The sequence below is a fragment of the Anser brachyrhynchus genome, assembly GCF_964034855.1.
Source record: "Anser brachyrhynchus genome assembly, chromosome: 5".
NCBI classification, from domain to species: Eukaryota; Metazoa; Chordata; class Aves; order Anseriformes; family Anatidae; genus Anser; species Anser brachyrhynchus.
Window position 1 is genome coordinate 10,781,615 of NC_137699.1, and position 26,428 is coordinate 10,808,042.

General features: G+C 37.0%; 1 protein-coding gene across 5 annotated transcripts in view; it reads left to right on the top strand.

The window, feature by feature from the left end:
• The window catches only part of LOC308195541 (uncharacterized protein), a 176,412-nt gene that overhangs the window by 113,655 nt on the left and 36,329 nt on the right, over positions 1 to 26,428 (top strand). For 2 of the 5 annotated variants that reach the window (XM_080593150.1, XM_080593154.1), the window contains 2 exons: positions 1,253 to 1,284; positions 4,118 to 7,252. The exons of 1 other annotated variant lie outside the window; for it this stretch is intronic. In XM_080593150.1, coding sequence (XP_080449276.1) covers positions 1,253 to 1,284; positions 4,118 to 4,166 — 81 coding nt within the window. In that variant the 3' untranslated portion in view covers positions 4,167 to 7,252. Of the gene's footprint in view, positions 1 to 1,252; positions 1,285 to 1,484; positions 1,557 to 4,117; positions 7,253 to 26,428 lie in introns of those variants that run through there. 2 more of the 5 variants (XR_013951599.1, XM_080593152.1) reach the window with 2 other exon arrangements.

The window sequence follows — 26,428 nt, forward strand, 5'->3', positions numbered from 1 at the left end:
AGCAGTCCCACATGCAGATTTTGTCTTTGGACCAAAGCCAGCCATACCATGAGAGCCTAGCAAGTCCAGCCCAAGCAAAGCAGAAGCAGGGATCTGTGATTTGCTGCTTTCCCCTTTAGAGACTGGGTAGGTTGAAAGATGGAAGCGGGAAACTGGGATTGTTCTGGGGCATTCCAGTGTACAAAATACACAATGCAAGCATGCTTCAGAGAAGGATGGGCTAGGGAGGAAGATGTTTCTTGTCCAAAGGTTGACCTAATGTCTAAAAAATTAGAACTTACAGCTTTGAGAGGGCAAGTGCCTTAGGGTAAAACTTAGAGATTTCTTGTATTACAGAAAGGCAGATAAGAGCTGGATGAGGTTTCACAGTGAAGTTTAATGTCAACATAGTCAACACAGATCTTTCATTTCAAGTGTCAAATCTCACATTATTTTTTCCTTGCTGTCTATTTCTGGCTTCATGTCCAGACATATAAAAGATATAGCTGGCTAGGATTCACCTGGAACTGAGTAATATTCAAGTGCAAAGGAAGATAAAAGTAATCTCCAAAAAAATAGCTTTTTTGATTGTGTTCATCTAAACCTTTTTGGTGAAAACTAATGGTATGCAAATTTCACAGGAGATATTTGAGGGCTTATGAGAATAATCAATTAATATCAATTAAATAGTGATTTTTGGTAGAGGTTTTTGTCCGTACAGTTTAAATGATTACATCCATGTTCATAAGTGTTATAAGTGTATGCTTATGACAGTATAGTTACAGTGGATTTTAATTGCTGTAATTGTCCCTTCATTATTCAAGAATCTTAGATAACAGACTTCCCTTCTGTTAAATTTGCTCTACTAATTTTGTCCTGGACTAATGTTGTAAGGTACTTTGTTAATTAAAGATACCAGCCAAGCACGATGCTCAAGGATGATGCTGCCAGTGACATTCTCTATTCTAAAGAACCAGATTAATTTAAGGTTTTTAACCAACTGCTCTCTAAATTATATGGCCAATTACTAGGTGCTGAGTTATAACAGACTAAGAGACATAGACTTTGTTTGCATAGCTGGACAGTAGCCATGCATAAAAAGCCAGATTGAGATTGGTTTTTAAAAGCAAAAGTATCATCTAACCAAGGTAAGTTATGTTTATGGCCTATTTTTTCATCTTAATCCTCTTAAAATGTCACTCAGCTGCTAAAATAATTTTCTTAATCTACCTTGATACTTCTGCCTCCAAATTGTTTCACTGGCTTCTTCCAGGTAAACCTACTTGATGGAAGACTTGCTGGCAGGTTCGTATTACTTATCCCTCATTATTGAGGCCCTGATCAGTTGATCAGTTTTCACCTTGAACCTATTTCATCCTTTACTCCTTTGTCATGTTTGCCATGTACCTGGAAGTGGTGTGCTGTATTATTCCACTAGTAGACCCAGGTGTAATCTCCTATTGATGTTATTGTCAGAAGTAGTATCTCATTTCATGTTTTTACAGCTCCAAGAGCAATTAGCTTTCAATCTTGACTGGCACCTTTGGGCACCCCAGAACACACACAATGCACAATAGGTGAGAGGATGGATAATTCTTTTATTTCCTTAATAACTCCTGCACTTCTGTCACAGCATGATCATAAGCTAATGAGAAACACTAGATGATAAAATCCAAAATTTATTTTTTTCCAATAGAAAGGGGATGATCCTTTCTTAGAAGCTCTACAAATGACCTTAAGGTTCTAGTACTTTAAATTTATAAGATAGCTGTGAATGGCCCAGTGCACTGTTATAAATACAATACAAAATATATGTGACCTTATTAGTCACACCATGTAGCTAAGAACTGGTGTTGTTTCACAAGATGTTATGTGAGAACAAACCAAAAATGATATATTCCACACTGTAGCATATTCCAGTGGTTTCTTTCCAGAGACAGTTTCGTTACAAATGGGACTTACGGTGACTGTAAGATATAATAGATCTTCATGCAAAATTAAGAACTTAACGGCTCTTATTTTCTTCTAGCTAAAAACTTCTCAGGATTCATGAAGAGGTTCTTGCTTTTTCCCTCCAAAATTTTGCATTCATTCTGTTCTCCTGCTTTAGCCTTTTAAAAGTTTTCATCATTTCTTATCTTTAATGGTTTTTAATTTTTGTAAGTTCCATCACTTTACCATAATATTCTTCTGGAATGATTGCTGTGCTTGCAAGTAGGAGCCATTTACTACCCATGAAGTGAAATATTTACAAGGGAAAATACTGAATCCTTCTGAGAGTTCTATAATAAAACAAAAGCAATGTGATAAAAGTAACTGCCATACATCTTTCAATAGGTCAGCTGTTCTCTGTTCACTAGTATACCTATGCTGATAACTTCTGAAACACTCTTAGTCTCTAGAGCACTTCAAAAAGCTCACACATCAGCTTTTTGGATTTTAATGTTTTCTTCTTCTCCCCACAAATGAGAACTTTCCCCCTAATTTTCTGAGACTTTTTTTTTTTTCCTAAAAATGCATCTCTAGTGTGAGATTGTTTTCAGTAGAAGGCAAATTGAAGTTTTTTTGTGAATCTGTTGAGGAACTGGTGTGATTTAAATGAGCTAGGAGAACTGGCTCTTAGGGAGGAAGAAGTGGAAACAGCACATATATGTTACATATACAATAATTGTACAGTGACATGTAATGAACAACTGCTCTATAACTATTTCTGGGCTGCCAAAGGGAAATTTCATGATGCATTGAAAGTCAATCCATGAAAGTCAGGAGTTCCCAGAATTTGAACCCCATACCTCCAAACAGTATGGTATATTAAGAGCATTGTAGTTATTATCATCTTAAGAAGAAATGGAAGCTGTTAGAAACAACTTGGCTTCTAAAAGAAAAAAGAAGAAAGCTTGCATTAAAGACATCACCACTCAGAACAAGTTCTGGTTTATGGATGTTAGAAATTGTGCCCCTGTGGCCCAGACAGCACCGTTTTGAAGGGAATATAAGGTAGGGACAAAAAATTGCATCGGCTCATTCTATCAGCCAATGTCCACAGCTGTTAATGGGGCTTAGAGCTGTTGGTTACAGAAAGACTCAGTTTCATCTCTGATTTTAGGTACCTGTTAGATTTCTAGGGTTCTATTTAAACCATGCGTAGTGCCTGAAAAAAGGAATATGCGAGGGTATGAGTCTTTACATAGACTCAGCATATGCCTGATTGATGCCAAGGGGCAATTTGAACAACAGCAATATGATTACCTATACAAGTCAAACAAGTCAATAAGTAAAATGAGTTATGATGATGATTCACCTGCTGCAGGTTGTTGGTTTGTTGTTGTTGTTTTTCTGAAACCTCTTCTGAAGCTTCCATTTATTTACGAAAATCTAATCTGGAGAGAGGGAAACAGTGCCAGATAATAGCATTTTTGTTCTATTAAGAGAAGAGCACATTAACACATTTCTATACTGTTTTGTGATTTGTGTGTGTCAGGCATGCACTCTACTGCAAACTACTTCTGATATAAACCACTATAGGGCTCAAGCTATATTTGTTTTTGTCACACAGACACATTCCTGCTATTAACTTTTGGATAACACCAGTGTCTCATTGAATGAAAAATAATAGCATAAACAAAGCACTCAAAATTTGTTATTTGAAGAAGAATCTATCTGTAGAAGAGAAGCACATCACACTTGTGTTCACCAATGTTTTCTACCCTGATCTCTATTATATTGTATGAGGCAAAAAAATGTATGAATACTTATTGTTTTTTTCCTTCTCATGCCATCTCTAAGGATCTGAGCATTTGATATGGTTGATTATAACATTATTGGATAAATTAGCCTACTAAGGTTTGATGGTTCAACTCTGAAATGGATCACTACATATGCAAATCTGATGTGCTAAATAGAGAACAGACTTTTCAGGGAATTTTCTATTTATTTTCTTTTAAAGTAGTAGAACTATTACATGTTATTTTGTCTAATATTTCTGTATTTGTATATTTTATAATCTGTGTTATGATAAGCTTCTGCTTGCTGATTGCATAAATGCCCATACAGTGATGATTCTATGAAGCGAAAGGGGGAAGATAGAAATACCCATTAAAAGCTAGCTGAGGAATCCTCTGTTCGTTTTTTTTTTCAGATCTAATATTGCAGTTATTTCAGAAGTGAGACTGATTACTGCTGGTTAAAAATTCTGGGGCTGAAAGATCTGGACTGAAATTCCGTATCCATGAAATCAGTAAGGCCATCAGCAGCAGCGCCAGTTTGCCTCGTGCTGCTCTGCTAATACACCTTAATCTGTCCTGGGGGAACTCAGCTAGTCATGGCATTTCCTCTGCAGCTGTCAGCAGGTATTTCAGTTGCTGCCACCACTCTCCTGCTTCTCCTATTGGACACCTGTCTTGCTACAAATAAATTGGTAAAAAGACAGCACTTACTACTCTAAATTTAGAGAAACCACCGTTAAGTAGCTAATCCAGATCTTGTCCTGGGTTGCAAGGCACTTGTGTCAGGAGACATGTTGACTTGCTGGATTCAGTGGCTTTGGGACTTCTCTAACTTATGCTAAGTAATTTCAAACTTCAACCTGTTGAGAACTCACAAAATATTTATTTGCTTTGCTAGTGATTTGCCCTCATCATTGAGGTGAAGGCTTTAGACCTAGGAGCGGTTGTTCTAAAGTTGTTTATGCTACTTTATCCCAGTTTAAAATGGAATGCCTTCCTGTCTGGTAGGTGGGTCTGAGCTCTATTGCTCTGCAGGATCTGGCTGGCACAAAGCATCTGGAAAGTGCAGGCAAACATCTGATCACACCTGAATAAACAATGACTTTAGTAATGAACACATACAGTACAGATGACTAAGGTTTATTTTGCCCTAATTTTAAAGTAATTGTGACTTTGAACATTTTGGTTTATGCTATTCATAACTGACCTAAAGCAAGTGTTTTCAAGCAAATGAGTTGTAAACCTGTTGAATGATTTCTAATGCATCTTATGTTAATTGTTTTGCCATTTTTTAAAATGAGGACTTAGTTCTTAATGAACATTCTTCTGTTTAGAAGAATGGCCACGTCCCATCTATGACCAATTTGAAAGCAGTGCTCTTTAAGCTGAAGCAAATAGGGCTTTAAGAAAACCCTGCTGACTCAACTAAAGGTTGGGCATTTTAATTTTAGTGCTAGAAACATACTTTGGAAACATATGAAGCTCTCCCCCCTACCCCCACGGCCCCCACCCCCCGTTTTTGTATGTATGATGTTTCTTCTTCTTTCTCCTTCTACACATAGATGATAAAGCTCAAGCAGAATTAAATCCTTCAGGATTTCCCACGATGTGATGATAGCGTGTGTGGGGAGGGTGGTTGGGTGGTAGAGTTACTATGTCAGTTCATTTCTTGATTCTTAAATGAGGAATATGGAAGGAAATGGAGAAATAGCTAGGTTCTGAAATCTGATTTCTTTCTGCTCCTCAATTGTTAACAAAAACATGCTTCAATCCTATTAGTTCCAAGACAGTTTAGAAAAAAAAAGAAAAAAAAAAAAGATTATTGGTGGCTTTGAATTCATCTGAAAATACTGATATGTGCCATAGCAATAACATCATTCTCTTTTGGATGATTCTTAAATTCTGTTTTGTAGAAGACTTTGAAGAAGAAGAAAGGAGAAATAGCTCAAAGTATATTGATTTGTTGTTTTGAAAATCTCATGTACATTCTACACAGCTTGCAAACAATAAGGAAAGTTATTTTTTTTGAAGAATTCCAACCTAAATGGGAATACAGTCAGGGAATGTGATGTGGAAATTTAAAAAAAGAAATCACGTTTGAATAGCGTCATACTTAGGGCTAAACGAGAAAAACTTTTTTTAGTTTTTCTCTTCAGAAAGCGTAGACTAGAAATGTCTTTTGGAAGAATTTTGTGAAACAGCGCTAAGCAATAAGCTTTGTTGAAATGGAATAAGGAAAACATGGAAGAAATGCAGGATAAAAGCAAAAAGCACAGCAGGAAGGTTAGTTGTGTGGGTGAAGTGGTTGGCAGCAACTCCAGAGTTGTGTTTGCATTGACTGATGTGAAATTTTACAGCCAGTTTCTGTACCACTGCATAATTAATACAATTCTTGTGTGAATTGCTTCTTCTTAGTATGCACATCATTTCAATAAGTATATTACTTAACAAGTTAAGGTTTGTAATAGTTTTTAAGATTCACAGAAATTCAAATTAATTTGCCTTTCAGGATATCTCCCTGTCTCTCCCTAACCACCTTAAATAAAGCAACTGACATATGGCTTGTGCAGCCGGTGGACTGATGGTAACACTGACAGCTGTATATATTTGGCACATAGGTGCCAATTGATTCTGCTGAGAATCAAAACCTGAGTGATGCCTTTAGTTATTGAGAGTGTTTTTGTGTTCTTTCCTGCACTAAAGCTTTCTAATCATGTTCTGTAGTGTCATGCTTGATCCTCAGGGTTTTGTACCTTTTCAGATTTGTGAATTGCTGCATGGAAGTTAGTGCATGTGAGAATTACATTAATGGGTCAGAGCAAGGGAGGGGCTAGCTCTCCAGTCATCTCGGACGGTGACCACTAATAGATGCTTAGGAAAAAATTATCAAAAACAGAGCAAGTTTATACTGATTGTGCCTTGTCCAGTTTCTCAGCTTCCAGCAACCAGCAGTTCAAGAAATTTCTGTCAGAAATGTCATCTGGGCTATGACATTTAATTGGACCTAACTTTCATAAATTTCTCATTGATTTTTTGAGCACACATATATCCTGGTTTTCATGATAGCTTATGGCAGTGCCCCAACTCATATTTTGTGTTGTGTGGAAGAAAACACAGTTTCTCTGCTTCCCAATAATCATGTGCTATTTAATTATGTACTAGGAGAAAAGGCAAATAACTGTAATGCCGTCACCTATTCCAGGTCATTCATGATTATATAGTTCTCCTCAGTAGTATGTGAAAAGTCTGTGTAATTGTTCCTCAGAAAAGCTGTTGAATGCTTCCAATCATTTGTGTTGTCCTTCTATGATATGTGTTTCAAAGAATGCATTACTTTAGCAAAAGTGATTCCCATACATTCAGAGTAAAGGAAATATGTACATCTATTTATAAGGTAGTATTAACAGTATGTTACGTTTCAGTCTCTATTCCTTTCTTGTAAGAAAATTATATCATTCTCTGCTATTTTGACTTCTGCTGAGCATTCAGATTACATATCTAAAGATTCATGCACAATATCTTTAAGAATTCTTTTTGATAAGAAACAGAGCCGGTCATTCTGTGTATGTAGTTAATCTTTGACTTTTTTTTCCCATATTTACTAATGAGAATTTACTGACAAGCAATTTCATCTGCCAGTTTATTAATAGCCATTCAGTATCATGAGACCCTTCTGTGACACTTCACACTTAGCTTTTAGATTTGGTTATCTGAAGTCATTTTCTATGATAAGGAAAATTTCTTACTGCAATATTCACTCCCTTCAGAGTTGTTTTTTTTTTCAAGAGATGTTCCTGAAAACCTTGCTTTCTTGATCTCCTTGTTTTGTGAAAACAATTATTTATTTTTTGTTTTATTTTGACCCTAGTTGCTGTTATATATGTATGAAAAAGCCTTCTCTCTTATCCAGTGCACTTAAACAATGTTTCATGGCAAAACTTGCCAAAACATTTTTGGCATTCAAAGTATTCTGTTGCAATCTACTCGTTAATATGATTATTTACTCCTTCAAACTAAGAGATTTGTAGGAAATCATTTTTTTTCTATGAAAGCAGTGATCATTCTTTCTCAGTGTATCATCTCTATCCACATGTTTAATAAAGATGATTTTATTTGTTACCTTCTGTTCCTCTGAAACTGAGGATTGTTTAAGTGATGACTTGTGTACCACAGTCTGTTGCTTATAAGTTTCATATTCAGGTTCCTAGGATGAAGGCCTTGTAGTAGTACAGGGGATTTTTTTTATTGTTCATTTTGTTGATTTCATCTTAAACTGTCTCTACTGACAGTTCTGTTTTAAGACAGTTCTTTTAGTAAAGTATCTTTAGGGTGTGTGATCGGGAGATCTCGCTGATTCAGTTCGTGAACACTACCACAAGAAATTAATTTAACCTTTCTGCTACTGCATTATTTTTGAGTGCTCCTTTTATGCATTGATCTTCTAATAGCCCCACCTGGGAGCTTTCCTTTTTCTGAAGTGTTTTGATAATAGGTGGATATAAAGTACAGGGTGCGCAGCTGTTTATTCTTTGTGCCACTTTATGCTTCGCTGCTCAGTGTTTTTTAAAGTCTGACATATCTGGTTCCATTTTTAATTATTCAAAGTTAATCGTTTGCTCTGTTTCTCTCATTTTAGCATTTTATTTTTTACTTTAATTATTGCAATGTTCTTTAATTTTCCAGTGTACGTTTTATCTCATTTTTGGTGGTTTTTGTTCATTTCTGAAATCTCATATACTCACTGTAAGGTGATGAAAACCCATAACTAGCTTCATGCTGCTTAAAAGTATTTTACCCTTTTAACTGTTTATTTTATTTTTCCTATAACCTATCTCATTTTTACATGGCTTTCCTTTTTAAAGCTATCCCTTATCTTTAAATGTTGTGGTTTTTTTCTTGCCTACAAAAACCAGTACATTAAAATATATTATAGACATTACTACAGAATGGATTTTTGTACATTGTATCCTAAAGAAGATTTTTATACTATTCAACAGCCAATGCTGTTCAGTAGCCCTTAAACAATGTCTGTGAACCATTCAAGAAGGGTTGTTCCTCTTTGTATGGGTTCTCTGGCTAGTAGTCATTAAATTAAAAATAGAGTCTTAAAACAGAATTTTTACTCAACATTTATGTGATATGTAAAATCATATGTTATGCATCAATATCTGATATTTGGGTAGTTTATCTGGAGATGTCTTTACCACCTTCGTAGCCACTCTAGCTTTCCTCTGCATTTTATTTTTACTGCCGTGTTCTGATTAGGTATTTAGTCCTACAGAATTTCCTGTTTGGGTACTGATTGGCAGTTGTTACATTCTACGGTATAGTTAATGCAATCACTTATTTACATTCCTTGACTATAACTATTCTTTAATTTTTGCCTTTCTCCTCTGTTGGTATGGTCCAGGCTTTCAATTGTACTTAGTTTTTATCCTAACATTATAATCCTTTTTGTTATAATCCTCATACCAAATTCCCAGTGGATTTCTTCCATTATTTTTCTTGTTTAAGGATTCCATTATTATCCTTATTTAAGTGCTCTTCTTGATACTAGACCTTTTAGACCAGCTAGCGTTTGTAATAAATTCACTTGGTCTTGATTTAGCTCCCGATTTTTGCATGTCTTGCTTAATTACATTTTCTTTAGAAGTGTTCATTATTTCTTACCTTAGTTGGCTTCTTCCATTTTTATCTGAGATGGAGTTTTTATCACTTTATTACTAGAGAAATATCTCAACATGTATTCTCCACTTATCAGCTCTCACAGTCTCTCCCATCTTCCATCTCTATAAAATAGAAACAAAAAAAATGCTCCTATACCCTTTTAAATGCTAGTGCTCTGATCTCATTTTGGCAGCCTGCTCCTTTTGTTTGGCCTTTTTTTTTTGTTGCATAGCTTTTGTATATTTGATCTGTTATTTGTAGTAGTGGCAAGGTGCCATACCACATCTGTTAAGCCTCAGTGATGAAAATGAATCCTTGATATGTAAAGATTCATAGGCGAAGTGTGAATACTTCCATGCACAACATCAGCAGCAAGTTAATCTCAGTAGGAGTAGGGTAAATTTTTATATACCACAGTACTTTCTTGTAACTTCATTGTACTGCTGGTAATTAAGAAAGAGCCTACTGGAATGATTGACTTGACAGTGACTCTGGTTCCTAATAAATCAGCTTTTCAGTTGATTATTATTTTCAGTTGATTTATTATTTTCAACTAATAATAGCACCCTTGCTAGCCAGTGTGTTGGGATTCTATGTAACCTGACTCATTTTCATCCTCAGCTGGATGATATATAGTTTAACTTCAAACAACAGGTAGACACTGATTTACAACAGGCAAAAGCATAGCTATGTATTTCAGATGTATCTGAAATATTGAGGCTCTCATAACTGAATATGTGCATTTTTCAAGTCTCTCTGAATGTGCAGAGTCCATAAAAATTCAGAATCATACAGATTGCAGTATCAGGCAAAATTGTTCCTGCTGCCTGCTTATTCATTTGTTCAACTATAGTAATCCAAAACGCATGAGGATGAGCATATAGGTGCAATAAGGATACTTACTTTCAAGGCTATATCCTGCTTGGTCTTTTGCAGATGTTTCTGGAGTGTTGCTTGCACTGTCCATAAAATTAGAAACTGGCGGCTCCAGATTCCTGCTCTGGCTTGCTGTGGGAGTGCATGTATATCATTGCCTATGAAAGGATGGCCTTCTCCCTGTGCATCTCACTTTCCCTGGTTTGAGTCATTATAAAGGGTATGTCTTTCAGGAATTGAGTGTAAAGCTGAAGAAAGGAGGGAATATTCTTCTGATGTTATGATGTAACTATGATCTGCCTCAACTTTGGGCTACTGCGAGCTACAGCTAGCTTAGAAAATAAAACAATGAAAGAAGAAACAAAGAGAGGAGGGAAAAAAAAGGGAATGAATACAAACCAAAACCAGTGGCAGAAGTAAACCTAAAAAACGATCCTTTTGAAGAAAAGTAAATACATGTATATATATAGAGAGAGAGAGGTCGGAAGGAAGGGACAGAGACTTGTACATCTGTCAATTTAGTGTCTGAATTTCCCATAAACTTCTATTGAGATCCGATTAGCTCTGCAGGGAGCAATCCAAGCGGGAAAGCATTAGATGTAACTGAACCTGTGATAAATCCTCCTGCAGCCAAGCATTAGTCAGAAATATACTGATCTAATAACAAGTCATGATTACAGTTTAATCCTGACTGGTACTTTCAGAATTACAGATAAAATGGATCATTTAGTGTTGACTTTTACAATTCCCCAAGGTAACAGTATGGGGTCCTCATTAACTAAAAGAATTATTCAGTTTGAGGCTGAAGCCATATAACTGCATGCTTTTTACAGGACTGGGATCATTAGTATTGTCGCAGAGGTGTATGTGAATTACCACTAAATCAGACACTAGTCACATCCCATGTAGTAAATTCCTAAGCATCTGACCTAAAACAATTTTACAGCTGCAATATTAAGTTTTAAAACTTTAAATGGCTTTCTGATTTTCTTTTTGGGAAGAGTTCTTCCTGCCCCACCTTTCCAAATGTGATAGGCATTGCTGAAAGGTTGCATTCCTTTAGTGCCTGAAAGTACAGATGCAATGTAATGTATCTGTTTTTTGTGATGTTGGGTGTGATGAGTATGAGAAAGTAATCATTTATATTTATAGTTTTTTGTATGCTTTAAAAATGAGTGCCACTGGTCATTAGCAATAAGATAGCTTCTTTTCATGTGTTATGGCTGGGATCTAAACTACATCTCTTTTTGATTCACTGTTATTAGGATGTTTTTTCATGGCTTAGCAAAAGAGAAGGTTAGCTAGCCCATTTGCTTGAAAATGGTCATTTAATTTGACCAATTTGCCTCTTATGTAAACTATTTTTAATCGAAAATCACGTTTTTTTCTCAAAACTCCTGATTTTCATTTTTTTTTAACCAAAAATAAGCAGTTTCTGGAAGAGATAAGATAAACTAACTCTTCTTGAGTGACTTTGCATATCTTTAAGCAGCATTTAAGATTTAACTGAATTTATTTTGTACTATAAACAGACATTACTGTTGGATGCTTCCTGTGCATATGTTTGATTTCTGCAAAGGTCGCCTGTAGTATATATTCTAAGATTGTAAAACACTTAGCACTAAACTTATGAGTAAAAAGATTAACCTCACACAGGCATCCGTTTGGTGGAGTTGCAGAAAACAGTGCTTGCTTAGTACCTGTTTAGGTGGTGATACATCTTAAATGACATATAACTAGAATCATTATATATTTCTTTTTCCAAAGCTCAGTGCATTCTCTTTGTCACAATTATTACAAAGTCATTTTTTATTTTCACATAACCAGATAATATGTCCCTAGTGAGTGTCTTTGGGAATATTTCTCATATGCATATAAGCTAAAATCTTCAGATCTGGTCTACAGTAGAATGTGAAAATAGAACAGACATTGACAGATTTAAAGCCAAGTACTGTTTTGCAGTTACTTTTGTTTTTCAGCTATCCTAAGTTCTTTACATATAAATAGTTCTCAGACAGAAAGCATCCTAATATATTTCATGTCTCTTTTTCTGTTTCTTAAAATGTCTTTTGGTTTTGCTGAAATTTCTTTCAATATTTCAGAATATATTGATTATGATGAGGTAGACATCTGACTTAATTTTTAAAATGGGAAGATTTCCAGGGCAAAGAGGTGACGAAATCTATCTGCAGGTAATAATTCTCATGAGTTTCAGAAGAAAAAGGAGTAGAGTTAGGGAACCAAATGATGGATGGAACAGGTAGTTCTCTCTGCAGCTCTGTTTTGGATCAGGAAAGGGAAATAGAAGTTCATGAGTCTGTTAGGGAAGGAAACTAGAAGTGAGGAATTCAAGCTGTTAAAAGATGAGGGAGAAAGAAGAATCTGATCTGGTGTGGGCGCTGAATGTGGAGCCAAAAAAGGCCTTCAACAGTCTGTCAGAGGAAGATCAGCGCTTGATTAGGCTGATATAAACACAATAAAAATATCTCCCGACTTCATTCCTGCAATAAATTAAGAAATAAATAAAATAAACATCTTGTAGACCATTGAAATACTGTAAAAACCTCTCAGGAGATCCTAGTGCAGAGTTTGCATGCTACTGACTGGGTGGGAGGTGAGGAGATCCAGCCATGGTGGCACAAGAGCTATCTAGTGGTATCAAACCTTCCTAACCTGGAAGGAGCAGCAAGGTCCTGAGGTCACAATTTATACATCTGCATTTCTGCTGCTGTATAGACTGGGAGCCTGTAGGAGAATGGCCGAGAGAGGTATCTGGCTCACAGAACCATGTGAGCAGAGCAGGGCATAGGACTGGACTTCATGGAAGAACCAGTTGTTTCTCTCCAGTTTCACACCTGCACCTTGGTGCACCCGAGGAGGGGCTGCTGGGGACCTGCTCTGCAGAAAGGGGGGAGCCTGAGGCCATCTTCCTCCAGGGTTTGCCATGTCCCTGGTAGGTTAACTGATTTCTTTGCTCCCATATGGCACCTGGGAGCTGACATGTGCACATTAAGTCTGGTCCATGGGACCAGTACATTGGAGGAAAAACAGGCCAACCAACCTGACAGTACAGAGGGACTCAGCTCTTGTGGGATCAGCTAAAGTTCTGTCAGTTTGCCAGCAGAATTACACAGGCTTCAGTGAAGTAAATCCTAATTTAAAATTGTATAACAGCAAATTGAATCACATTTATAGCTGTGATGAATATAGGTGTGGTGTATTTTTTTCCAAAGATGTAAGTGTATAATTATTTATTACAGTAAGTTTATAGAATATCACTTAAAATATAATCTTTTATTTAATTTCTGAGTGCTGATGGCTTTCCTGCTTTCTCATAAGGTAGTCTGCTTTCAGCATACTGTTTAACAACGTTTAGATCAGGAATACATACATACCATCATTCCAACTTCTGGGTTTTTCAGAGTTAAGCAACAAATTGTTTGGCATGTCATGGCAACGCTAGTGTTGCTACAAACAGAAACATATGATTGGACAGAAAGCATAAAAGAATTTAAGATGCATGTTTATCTGAAAATCTTTGCTGAATTTCACGGAAGAAGAACAAAGCCAAAGGACTTTGAGTCTTCCACATATTGAGATGGTTCATATGTGGCACGCTGGCACATTTGTCATTGCCTGATGGTACCACCCTATGTATTGAAGAGATTTCTTTTCAGGCTTTTGCTTTTGTAGCTGCAGTTCTGAAACATAAAAACAAGACAAAACAAAACAGTCAAAGTGCTAAGAATTATAGTGTATTAACCTGACTGCCAAGCAAAATGAAATCTTTTTTCCAGTATGAAGGACCAGGGTTCTTATTTTCTATGGTGATTTACCTTCAACTGTACTGTGGCCTGTAGCAAAATTACTGTAATAAGAGTTGCAAATATTTGACAAAGAAAAAAAAAAAAAAGGAGATTTGAATTAAGAAATAAAAACCTGCTTAGGAAAATCTAGTGCAACATATGGACATCTAGATCTTATGGTTGAGATAAGCTGCAGCTGAACAGCCCCTCCTGAATGTTCCACCAAGTTCAGGTGCTCAATTAAATAGCAGAAGATTATATCATATCTCTGGAAAGCCAGGTGCTCTGTAGAATTACTCCAGGAAACCCATTTAAGTGTGAAGGAATCATAAATGTTACCCAGTACTGGACTTCTAGTGATATAATCTCTCCTTTAGTAACCAAGGGTAATATTTCCTTTAAAGAAAAACTCTGATGTCAGACATTTCTTTTGGCAAAAAAAAAATGCTATTTATGTGCTTTTGCCTTAACTTCATCTTTCCGGTACAGCACTGGTTTATTCTGTAGCTTTTTGGAGACTCCCACAGCAATATTTTTAAGGAGTATTTTAGTAGGAAACAATTTTGATATTTTGTTATAAACAATAATTTTAGGTAAACAGGCATAAAAATTTTTAATGAATGAGGCAAATGGTAAGATTTTTCTACAAACAGAGATGCTTCTGTTAATTTCGTAGGCACTTCTAGAATCTAGCTCATCCCTCTTAATGGTAGGATGGGTTTGAGTTGCCTTCCTGTATATATTGGCCCTAATGTATATAATGTATAATGTATATAATGTATATATATAATGTATATAATGTATAATGTATATAATGGCCCTAATGAACTAATTAAGGCTAGAGATATACCTTTTAGTCAGCTAAAGCTGAGCCTGACTATAAATCATTATTTTAAAAGTAGGATTTTTTGTTGTTCAGAACCTTGGTTGCTTCACAATTGCAAATGACAGAAATCTGTTTCAATCAACCTTTTCACATCCCTGTTTCAGCAGCTGAGGATCTGCTATTTTTCTACACTTTTCACTAGCAGTGTTGGCAAGGTAGCTGGCAAACTCATTGTTTTGGGGCTGCTAAAACTTCATATGGGATCATGCAGAAGCTAGAGAGGTTTAGAGAAGAGGTGTTCCTGTGTATGCAGAGATGACTTCTTGGTCTGGAAATAGTGAAAGTACTTGGAAAGTAATATGGTGTGATTGCCTTGTTCTGAAATCTTTTCCTAGCACCCTCTTGGCATCTGTTACACAGTCCTGGGCATAAAGGTACCACACCCAGTGGCCATATTCATGTTTTTGAAGAAATTTGACTTCATGAATATAAAACTCGATAGCTCCAGACATGACCATCAGTCCATAAAAGATTAAAAAAAAAATAAAAAATTGAAGGCCTGTTTTTTCACCTTACAGAACTGATTTCAAGAGGATGTGGCTGGGCCAATTTTTGCCAAATTCATTTAGAAATAAATCACATGGGAGGTTTCCATTACTTTTGCGTAGGCTACAAGCTCCACTCAAGCCACCTGTTCATGAACTCTCTTCTGAGGAGTAGAGAGTATTTCATATTTCTTCCTCCTGCAACCTGTGTGTATTCTCTTTTCAAATGGCCGATCTCAGCGTGGAATTTGTGGAAAACGCAAAACAGTGTGTGGAGAATGCCTAAGTTGGCAGCTAATTTGTTTCCCCTTTGCTTGGAATTAGAGATCAAAAGCTTCTGCAATTTTCACTGGTACCAATAATTTGCTGGCACAGAGATCCATCTAATAAAATCAGATTTCTGCTTCACGGTGTGTGCGTGCATACGTGCATGCAGAAATACCCCTATACCCAGCACACAGGCATGCATTTTTTTATTACCTGTTGCTTCCCTTAAAACATGTTGAGGCTGAAATGATATGGTATTTTATCTTTCTTGTTTAAAGAGAAATGCTAAACATTTTAATGAAACTGTGCTTCATAGAATCCTTTTTAATACATTGTTAAAAATGAAACAAAACTAATACAGATTATTGGAATGACAAGCAGAGTTTCAAAATCTGATTTTATTCTGTGCCTACAGCTTGTAAGCATAAAACAAAACCATGTTTAATGAACGTGACTTTAATTCAGCTATAAACATTAGTTTTGAAAACCTTTTGATGACCTAATAGCCAATGTCCTGCATTCCTCCTTCCCCCAGACTCGTTCAAAAATCCTTGCTCTCATAATATTTGTTACTAAAAAGTAGTGTCTGCATCCCTGAAACTGATGGTTTGGATAAGCCTACATTGAAAATCACGTTTATCTTCACAGACTTCCAAGCTAGGATTTAAAATATTGATAGTTTTTTGTTGTTTACTCTTCAGCTATTTGAGCGCTGTCTTTAACTTCTGATTTTTATGACTTTTCCACAAGTTCAGCAGATGTGCTTTCTTTACCTCTGCTAAGCAAGACTGTTCAGGTCAGGTATTTTGGGTCATCTGATCCAGTCTATTGTATACAAAGAATAGTGTGCCTATCAGAGAGAAGTCAACAACAATGAAAAAGCATAGGAAGTTCAGAAAAAAAAGTATGATGTTCTAAACCTGCCACTGTCACCTCATTTGAAATTGTTCCTATGATGAGTACCATTAGCAGAATTTCTGCACGTAAAACTACTTAAAAGGATTCTGGAGGTCACTTAAGGTAAAAATCTTAAGAGAAAAACAGCTAGATGCACAGGCACCTAGTAACAAATACTCAGTATACTGGATAAATAATAATTTATTGCATGAAAAATACTCAACTGTGACATCTTCCATCAATAGAGAGTCCTCAGAATTATTGCTAGAATTGTTAACTAAAAAATTTTAACTTAAACATCTAATAGTAATGTTCACTGTGGATGAAACAGGGTTTTTTGGTAGTAGTGTTTTGGTCTTTTGTAAGGGCAAACAAAACTACAATTTTAGTGCTCCCTAATGCCTCCTCTCTTTGAATCCCTTGTTCTCTCCCTTGTCAAGTGATTAAATGAAAAGATTTGCCCGTGTACCTGGATCGCTGCTGTACTGGGATAAGGCCTCTCAGCATGTCAGTAAGAGAGTATGTGTCCGCTCTTCTGACTGGGATCCATTAGAAGAGAACTTGTCTTAAAGTATCCCAATTCCCTTCCACACTGTTTTTTAGAGAATAGATCCTCACACAATTCTGTTAAAGTTACAAGCCATGTCCACCAATGAGACTTGAAATTGCAACAATTTCAGTGAGGAATAGGGTTTCAAAACGCAAAAGAGATCAGCCAATAATCTTCCTGCCCTTCTACCGTATTGCCTGGATGTTTGCTCAGGCTTCAGGAGGATAAAATAAATGACAAGCCTGGTGCTTTGCCAGGTGTCAATAAAATGTCCCTAATCCCCTATGCCTTCCATGTGTAGCAGGTAGTCCTTAATTTTTCTCTTTCGCTCTCTCAGCTCCAACGTGGAGGAATGTTGGTTCAAGTCTTCATTTTATGATGCTCTGCTTGCTTTCTCACTTCCTTTTGTAAGCAGTGGAACACTCTTTGGCTTCGTGTCAGCAGTTGCTGTATTGAAGTTGCTCTATTCAATCCAGACTGCATGAGAGAGAATAGCCAAATAATAAAACAGCATATGATCTATGCTTAGCAATTGAATTTGCTCACTTCAGCTTGTAATCTGTAGCTGCTTTTGCATGATGCTGCTAATTCAAACATCAGTAGTACTTGAGCTGTATTTATTTATTTATTTATTTTCATAGGCCAGCTATTTGAAGTTCATAGAAGTACTTGATTTTGTTGTACAAATGTTCAAGTTATGTCTTGACTTAACACTGTACCGAATAGAAGCCAAAATTAGTAATACTTGTAATTACAATACCATCACTGCCCATCAAAATGAATACGGGCTCAAGTGCATGGTGTATAGGAATACAGAAATATAGTTTCAGACTCTGCCAATTCAGGCATTTCTGTATATTTCTGTATTGGTTACACTCATTTGATTGTTTAAAGTTACTTGAAAACCGTAACAGCTGGAGACTTGGTTTGCTTTAAAGAACACAGAATAAAAGAGAAGAATCCAGGCCTGACGTGCACATGAAATGCTGCCATGCTCTCAAGGCACCAAGCCAACACCAGAATGTCTGCCACAGCGTCTCGTGTCCTGCCTCTTCCCCTGCTTGCCAAAATTAGATTTGCATGAGTGCCAACATCTGGTGCAAACCATACTGTATCTTGGATCTGTGCCTTGCCACCACCTGGAATAAAGACTGTAGATTAAAGCCTGGAACTGAAAAGCATTTGACATTGTGAGCTGTAGGGAACATACCTTTTCTGTTTGTGTCCACTGCTCTGTGTGTTTTACATTAGATAGTTACCTGAGAGACCTGCATGTATCTAAATCTAAACTAGTTAATGATGAAACTTCTTATAAATTATTCAACAGCAGTTAGCTCTCAAGCTTAATGTGAGCAGATGGACTTCATGGTACCTATTCCAAAGTCTTTGCTACTGTGCTATTTCCTCCAAACTGCACTCTGTTTGCAACCTTTGTTTTGAAATACAAGCCCTGTAGCTTTCTTTTTACTAATATCTGCTTGGTTGCTTTAACTAAAGGACTTTATTGCAATAGATTGCACAGGTTTAGTCTTCCGGTGGACCACTGTATCCTCTCACGCTTCATTATCCTTCCAGTAGGCAGACTTTTGAGCAGGTGTCGGGCTTCTCATCTGTAGTCTCAAATTTGATGACGGATTTTCTCAGCACTATGACTGTTTCTTTAGGAGACTTCTCATTTGTGCACTCTGGTTCCATCTACATTGCCATGTGTCTGTGCAGTGCTCATCCCCTCATTATCCAGACCTGGCACCCTCCCTGTCTATGATCGAGCCCTTTAAAACAGAGTAAATAGTCAAAATCAGGCCCTGACACACAGTCAGTGTTCAGCCTACCTGTAAAAAATATGAACCATGGAGCTTATGTTACACCAGCTTTACAGTTTCTTTTGTATTAACCCACTTGATGGCTAGGATTTCTGTAAGCTTGCTTGTTGTGTCTCTGTGTCAGTCATCTGTCTCTTGGCAGCAGCGTTCAGTGGTGATTGGTACTTGCAGCTGCCTGAGCACGATGGCCACTCAACCGTTGTGTCCGAAATGCTGTTCTAAGTCTGTATCAGACCATGAAGTGCCCTGCTGTGCTTAGGACCCCTGTCTCTGGCTACTGCTTTGTGAATCTACTTGTTAGGTGGGTGTGTGCTTGCCCACCTGCGGCCTTGGTGTCTGTGATGCCTTCTGTAGTGGGCTGTGTCATGCTACCTTGGTCTTCATCATGTCCTGCAGTCTGCCTCTGCAGTCATCCTGCCACATGACTGCAACAGGTTCACTCCTCCTTGAAAGTAGGATCCTTATTAGATATGTTTGTCAATCATGAAGATCGGTTGCTTATATTCTTGGAATAGTATATTCAAATCCCTCGGTAATGGCAGGTGGGAGATTTTCCTGGCTGTCATCTCTGAATGGTCTTTGGTACCAACCCTCCTCTCCTGATACTTTGTGAGTGGAAAATGGAGGATGGCTGGGAGCGCAGTTCCCACACTGGGCTACTTCCATTCTGCTGCTGGCACATTGGCTGAGCCGAATTTAGTGGGTCCCCTGTATCTTACAAAAGAGATTTAGAGTTGCTCTGTTACATTTATTATCTAATTCAAATACAAGAGGCCTGAATGCCTCCTTATCTCTGCGCTTTATGATGTTTGTTGAACAGACAGTGTTGATATAATAAACACAAAGCACAAAGAATCATGCAGAAATCTGAATTTGAGTACTGGTTTTATCGCTTAGAAAATAGACTAATACCATGTAGTTTCCTGTCAAACTGTCCCCTGGGCTTTTGGGGGCTTTCCTTGGCAGTAAAGGAGGTATACTATTAGTGTATCATCTGCTGTTCATTATATGTGCCAGAAGAAGTGATACATACTGTTCCACAATATCCCAAGAAAGTATTAAAGTCCAATATTAGAATGTGCCTGTGAACAATTTGCTGTGGCACTCTGAACAATAGGGTGTGCCCCTTAAAATCTCAGTGTGTTTCATGAATGAGCACAGTGCAAATTGAATCATCAAACAGAAAGGCAAACTCTCCAAAGACTATACTATTCTTATTCTGTCAGGAGGCTGTTCTCCCTCATAACCAGCTAATGAGGAATTATCTCTCAAGTAGGTCACTTCAGTTAATGCCATACCATGGACACTTCCGAAGTAGATCAGATACAGAGACAGAGATTTAATTTTAGCAATTCACTTTGTAAGGCTCTGAAGTAAATGAGTACATTAAGACCAGTTTTATAAAAGAAAAAAAAAAAAAAAAAAAAAATCATACATGGTATTATCACAGAACTGATTTAGCTAGAATAAATCAAAGCATAAGAAAATTTAGATAGGATTAAGCATGAAAAAGTGCTGCACCATTTTCAAATGATTTGGTACAGTACAGACAAATATAACACTGAGATTGTCTTGTTCTCATAAAAAGTAGATCCACTTCTGTGAGCATCAGACTTGAAACATTCCTAGAGTATCTGATGTAATCAAAGGGATGGGAATGATTTACTGGTGTTTGCAAGTAGATGTTGTGCTCTCCTCATTTACAAAATCTCCTCAGATGTTGTACTTCAAACCCTCTCTGGGTATTTGATTCTGTGAATGGCTGCTGAACATTCAGATTGATTGCTTCTCCTCCACATACTGTTGAAGAGTTCATTTATGCCTCTGAAGTCTGGTATGGTTTATATTTGAGTACCGTCTTGAGCCTGTGTTCAAGTCCAAACCCATTCTGTAGATTCAAGGTGCATCCTTGCTGCTCAGGCCTAAACCTGTGCTCAGCAGCCTGTGGGTGCAGAAAATGTGGGTTCCTTCAAAATTGCCTCAGAGGCAGCATGCAACAGGAATGTCTTCTGCTGCTTGCTTGCTGAACTCACCTGGGGAGGAGATAAGCGTGGTTTGGCCTTGGTAATGGTGCCTGCCTGACCTGAGAGCTGCCGCCTCTTGGGGATGCTGCCCACTTGCTCTGTGGGGTTGGAGCAGCTTTGGTGGCATATACGTAGGTCACAGGAGTGCAGGCTGGGCTGTGGAGGTAGAGGCCTCTAAAATTGATAGTACAAGTAAAAATAAATATAGGGAACACCTCTGTAAAGTTTATTTTGTCCGTCTAAATTCAGTGCTAAATGGTTCTAACAAATTCAAAGACTGAGAGATCTCAGCTACACACAATTTTGTGTTGTATTTCACTGTTTGCTTACTTGCAAGGAATAAGGAAAAGAAATGTATTTGCAGCTGCAAAATTCCTATTATTTTTACATGAGTTTTGTGAAATTTTGTTGCTTCAAAAACAATACTGGATTAATATAAATATTTAGAGAGGGAAATCTGCCCTTTTCCCCAACACCTTCTAGCTATTAATTTCTTCACGAGTATTTTTCCTCATGTTTTTTATTTCCAAAAAAAAAAGTTAGAATAAATTCAAGATAAGGTTGTTAGCATATTTCTTTCATTTCCCCTTGAAAAAGTATAAAGGCTGTCCTTACTTTTTAGCTTTAAAAAAAAAAAAAGTGATGAAAGAGATTTGTGTGGTTATTTTAACTGTTGTGGTGCTTTGCATGGTTTGGGGCTTTTAGGCTTGATCAGTATTCCCACACTATTTAAACAGTTCTGGCAGCTAACAGAAAACTAGTTTTGAAATGCTTTCACTTATTCCTATCTCACTTCATATGAAAGGTTTTTTAAATCTCGTAATTAGCTAAAATGTTTGGCAACTAGGTAATCATTTGCAAATTAATTTTGTTATGCAAAATGTAACTAAAAGCCTAAATCAATAAAATGCAATTGTGGATAGCCATTTTATAGCTTTAAAAGCTAACAGTATCAAATAGAAACAGCAATTTTTAATGCCTTCAGTATTATTGCAGAGGTTCTCAGGCAGGGCACATTAATTTTCACATTAGAGATGGGCTGTTGGAGAAAATGTAACATTTTAAATGTAGCACTGCTTTCATTCATGAAAGGAAAGAAACTTAAGAATTTTTACTTGACACAACATTAGTTTACTCTTTAAGAGCTACATTTTCTAACAATACATTTCATTACAGGAAAACTTATGGATAAAATTCTTCGTTTCCTCGAGAAATTTGGAAAATTAAAACAGTCTCTTTTGTAGAGCCTTCTGCAGCCTGAAGTCCTGATTCTGACCGCTGAAATTAATGAACTTCGTTTAAACACAGAAGCCTACTCAGCTGTGGAAGTGGGAGCCTGATTTTTAATTTTAGCCATGGGATGAGATGGATAATGTAAAAAATACATGGGGAGCTGTAGTGATTGCTCAGCTTTGCAAAGTGACTCCACAACAGCATGCTCCTTTGTGCACTTCCTGTGCCTTGATAATTTTTTGCATGAAAGCCAGTCAATTGATTTCTCTCTCTCCAGATTGATCTCACAGTGCTTTGCTGATCCTAGGGACCTAAGGCTCTGAAGTTTAATGCTAGATGCTCAATCTGCTTGTGGAGATCTCCTTTTCACAGCCACATACCGTCAGCTTGTTGTTGCACAAACTTACTTAGACTTTTGCCTAAAGCTATTTTCTATTGCTAAATAGGTATACGTTCTAGGAAATCTTTCAGCATATCTTCTAGTGTGAGTCCTCGGTGTCTTTCTTTGGTCCCTCCTCTGAAATGCCTGATTCAGAGCACACTGGTGTTACTTACCCTTGTTCCAGTTTTTTCAACTTTAGTGATATGCAATTCTATGCGATATCGGTAGTAACAAAAGAGTCCATTCTTCTAATTGCTTCATTTTTTCACTGTCAGTTTGTCCTCTGAGTGTAGATCTGTAAGAGCACAGGGCTGGCTTGGCAAAATGTTCATGAAGAATACTCCCCAATTCATTTCAGTCTTTTCTCTGCAATCAAAAACCCTCACTGGCAGTTCTGTTCGAAGATTTTCAGTTCTATTGTGTAGTTTGGTAGCATCAACAGATCTCAGAGGGAGCTCCGTTGAATCAGATACTGAATAAATAGACACATTTTGCTCCCCAAAACACAGTGTAAAGAAAATCTAAATAAAAAAGTCAGGTAAGCCTAGAATGCTATCTTGATGGTTTTTCAGTGATCTTTCAGTAAGCTGGTGGGCAACCTTTCTGGCTGGAATGCAATGTGAAATACAGTGAAATGATCTCCATGTGGGCGTATTTAGATACATGCTTAACATGTAGAATAGAACAGGGATCAGAAACTGATGTTGATATCGTTTCACCTTTCTGGAAACCAACATCCAGGTATTTGAGATACGCAGAAGTGATGGATCTACATTTTTGTGAGTTTTCATTTCTGGTTCTGAAAACACCTCGTCTTGATATCTCACAGGTATAATAACTGCCAAAAAATGACTACTGCCCTTTAATTAACAAGACAGAAAATACCAGTATTTTTCTCAGATATAATTGCTCTTCCCAATGAAGCCTGAATAAAGCCTGAATTCTGAATAATGTTGATATATTGGCTCACTTAGAAAAGCTTTGTTAGCAGCTGATTGCTTATATAATCTCCTTGGCAATTTTTTACATTTACAGTGTCCTTATTTTGTTACAAGAAAAGAACATAGAGGTTTTTACTTCAGTTTGGTCCATTAATTTTCCCAAGTCGTTTGGACAGCAAGGTATTTAACCAGCCTCCTATACAGTTTCAATGACATACTATTTCTAAAGCACCTAAATTGAGTGCTTTTAGTCTAAGGCTTAAGGCTTTCATTAGAAACAGGCCACATTATCCATGAAAGATTAATGCCCATATGAACAAGAAGGGGTAATGTAATCAGGAATAGCAGTCTTATATCATCATAAAAAATGGGGCTTACTGAAAATCACAGTAAAAAAGATTCAGAGTTTTAAACAAAACCCCAGTGCTGGTTCTTTTATCATTAACAGCAAATTAAAACTAATTACCTTCTAATCACAGAAGAACACAGTCTGATGTTCCAGTCATACTTTGCGGTGATTATAAAGGCAGGTGTGGAGCAAAGGGAATGTTCAACTAACATGCATGAAAGACATGAATGGCTAGAATTAGTTCTGTATGTTGTTATGCTATTTTATGCTATTTTATTTATTTAATTAATTTTTTTTTTTGCTGGGGGGTTGCAATCTGTATGGAAAGTAGGAGGATTATATTTCTTTTTTTTTTTTTTTTTTTTTTTTTTTCTCCCCAAAGATGTTCTGTTCACAAATGTACATTTTGGTGATTTACAGCATTTCAGCCAAGCAATCTGAAGATGTATTGAAGCTGGGTACATTTCCCTGAAATTCTAGGAACTGTAATGATAGACAAGGTAAAGAGCAAGTCCAAAGTTCCTCACGCCCATTCAGCTTTCTTCTGTTGCATTTTCTAATATTATTTTGGAGAATGAAGAGGCCTTGGAAACAGCCAAAGAAGCAAAAACTTAAAACTTTGATTGCAGTTTGCTGCAAAGCCTCTTTCTAATCAGTGCTCTTTTGATTTTGCTCTCCGTGGTATATGATATTTTGCTGAATATTTACTTTTTTTTCATTTTTCAGTAAGAATGTTGAGTGTTCTCGCTGTCATACATGGATATTGTGGGACTTGATTCTTACTCATTTTGGTTAATAATCATGCCAATTCTGTTGCATTTTATTTTCCAGTGAGACTTGTCACCAGAGCAAGGTCAGCTTTCATGTCTGAGCAATATCCACTGGACCCCCAAATAAAAGTGGGGAAAACAGTTCCCAGGAGAAAATAAAATAATCAAAAAACAACAACAACAAAAAACCAGACAAACAAAAACGCCACCAGATTTTAAAAAAACTTTAATGTGATGATTAAATATAACAAAATAATGTCGGTAAATACTGTGTTAAAGAAATGTTTAAGTGAAATATTTTTATAAACTTAATGGAGTAGGAGAGTCCTGATACTGAATGGTTTGGGGTCAAAACACACTAGTAGGGGGCTGGCCATGGGGTAAGCTGCAAGGAGAGAGGGATGTCTTTGCACCTGTGGATGGAAACTTCAGTGTGGGTACGAGTATGGTACTGGGGGAACCCTGCTCCAGGACAGAGTTTCTCAGATGGTGTAATGACAAGTACAAGGCATTTTATTGCCAATACAGTAAATGCGTGTATTAAGTGTGTGTATTTAGAGTTTTCAGGCTGTTTCTAAGCAGTTTAAACCTAATCGTTCTATTGGGTGGTTTCCTAAACCGGTCAGCTCTCAGTGTGGATGTAGAGTTCATTCTTCCTACAGTCCTTTCCTTAGGCTGATTTCTTTGCATTCTCCGTCTGCTGACATCTCTTTTTGACTTACGTTTGAATGCTTTACTTATAACCCATACATTATAAACATCTTATTAAACAATCTACAAAGGGGAATTTTCTCTAGTATTACCTGTATACTTTTCTAATCAACTTTTAGATAAGCAACAGGGGCTTTGTTTGTTTGTTTTTGATGGTTGTTTGTACAGGTCCTAACATAACAGAATAGTGATCTGTGACTGATTTCTAGATATTTCTCAAGACCCACACTCCTTTCATAGAGTTATTCTCAACAGAGCATCTGACATTTTTACATCCTTAAGTCAAGCTCTCACTTTGGATCAAAGCCATTATGTGTTTTGCATGCAATCCTATTCATGCAGCGCTGAAGATTAGAGCTGAAGAGAGGATTGGATTCTCCCAGGAGCTGTTTGAGGAAAGCTTCAAGAGGGTGCCTTAGGGTAAGATCCTCTCTTACCTCAGTATAGGAGTGAGTTTAGATGGCTAAACAATACTGTGCTCTGTTGGTCCTCCAATGTCATCTCCATGCTGCCAGCCTTTTCTCTTATACTCTAAAATTATGGGCAGACATGCAAAGATAGCTCTGTTAATCCTGCCTTTACCAGAATTCAGTGGGGCCTAGATGCAAAAGAGAAATTACCTTGCTAATTTATTTTTTCTGTTCTTTGCTCCAATACTACACATTATTTATGTATAGCAACATTTCATGAATTTTTATTTCTTTACTGATCATTAAATAACTTAGGCTGTAGGGGACCTCTGAGGGCGATCTAGTCCAACCTCTTGATCAAAGCAGGACCAACTTTGAAGTTGCTCAGGTTGCTCAGGGCCATGTCTTGGTGAGATTTTAAATATTTCCAATGACAGAGTGAGCAACCAGTTCTTCACCACTCTGACTATGAAAATATTTTGCCTTATAACTAGTCGGATTTTCTATGTTATAGCTTGTCATTGCTTCTTGTCTACTTTCTGTGTGCCTCTGAGGAGAGTCTGGCCCTCCTTTCTGTCTATAATCCTCCCTCAGGCAGTGGAAGACTGCAGTTAGGTACCCTCTTATCCTTTTTTCCTAAGGTCAAG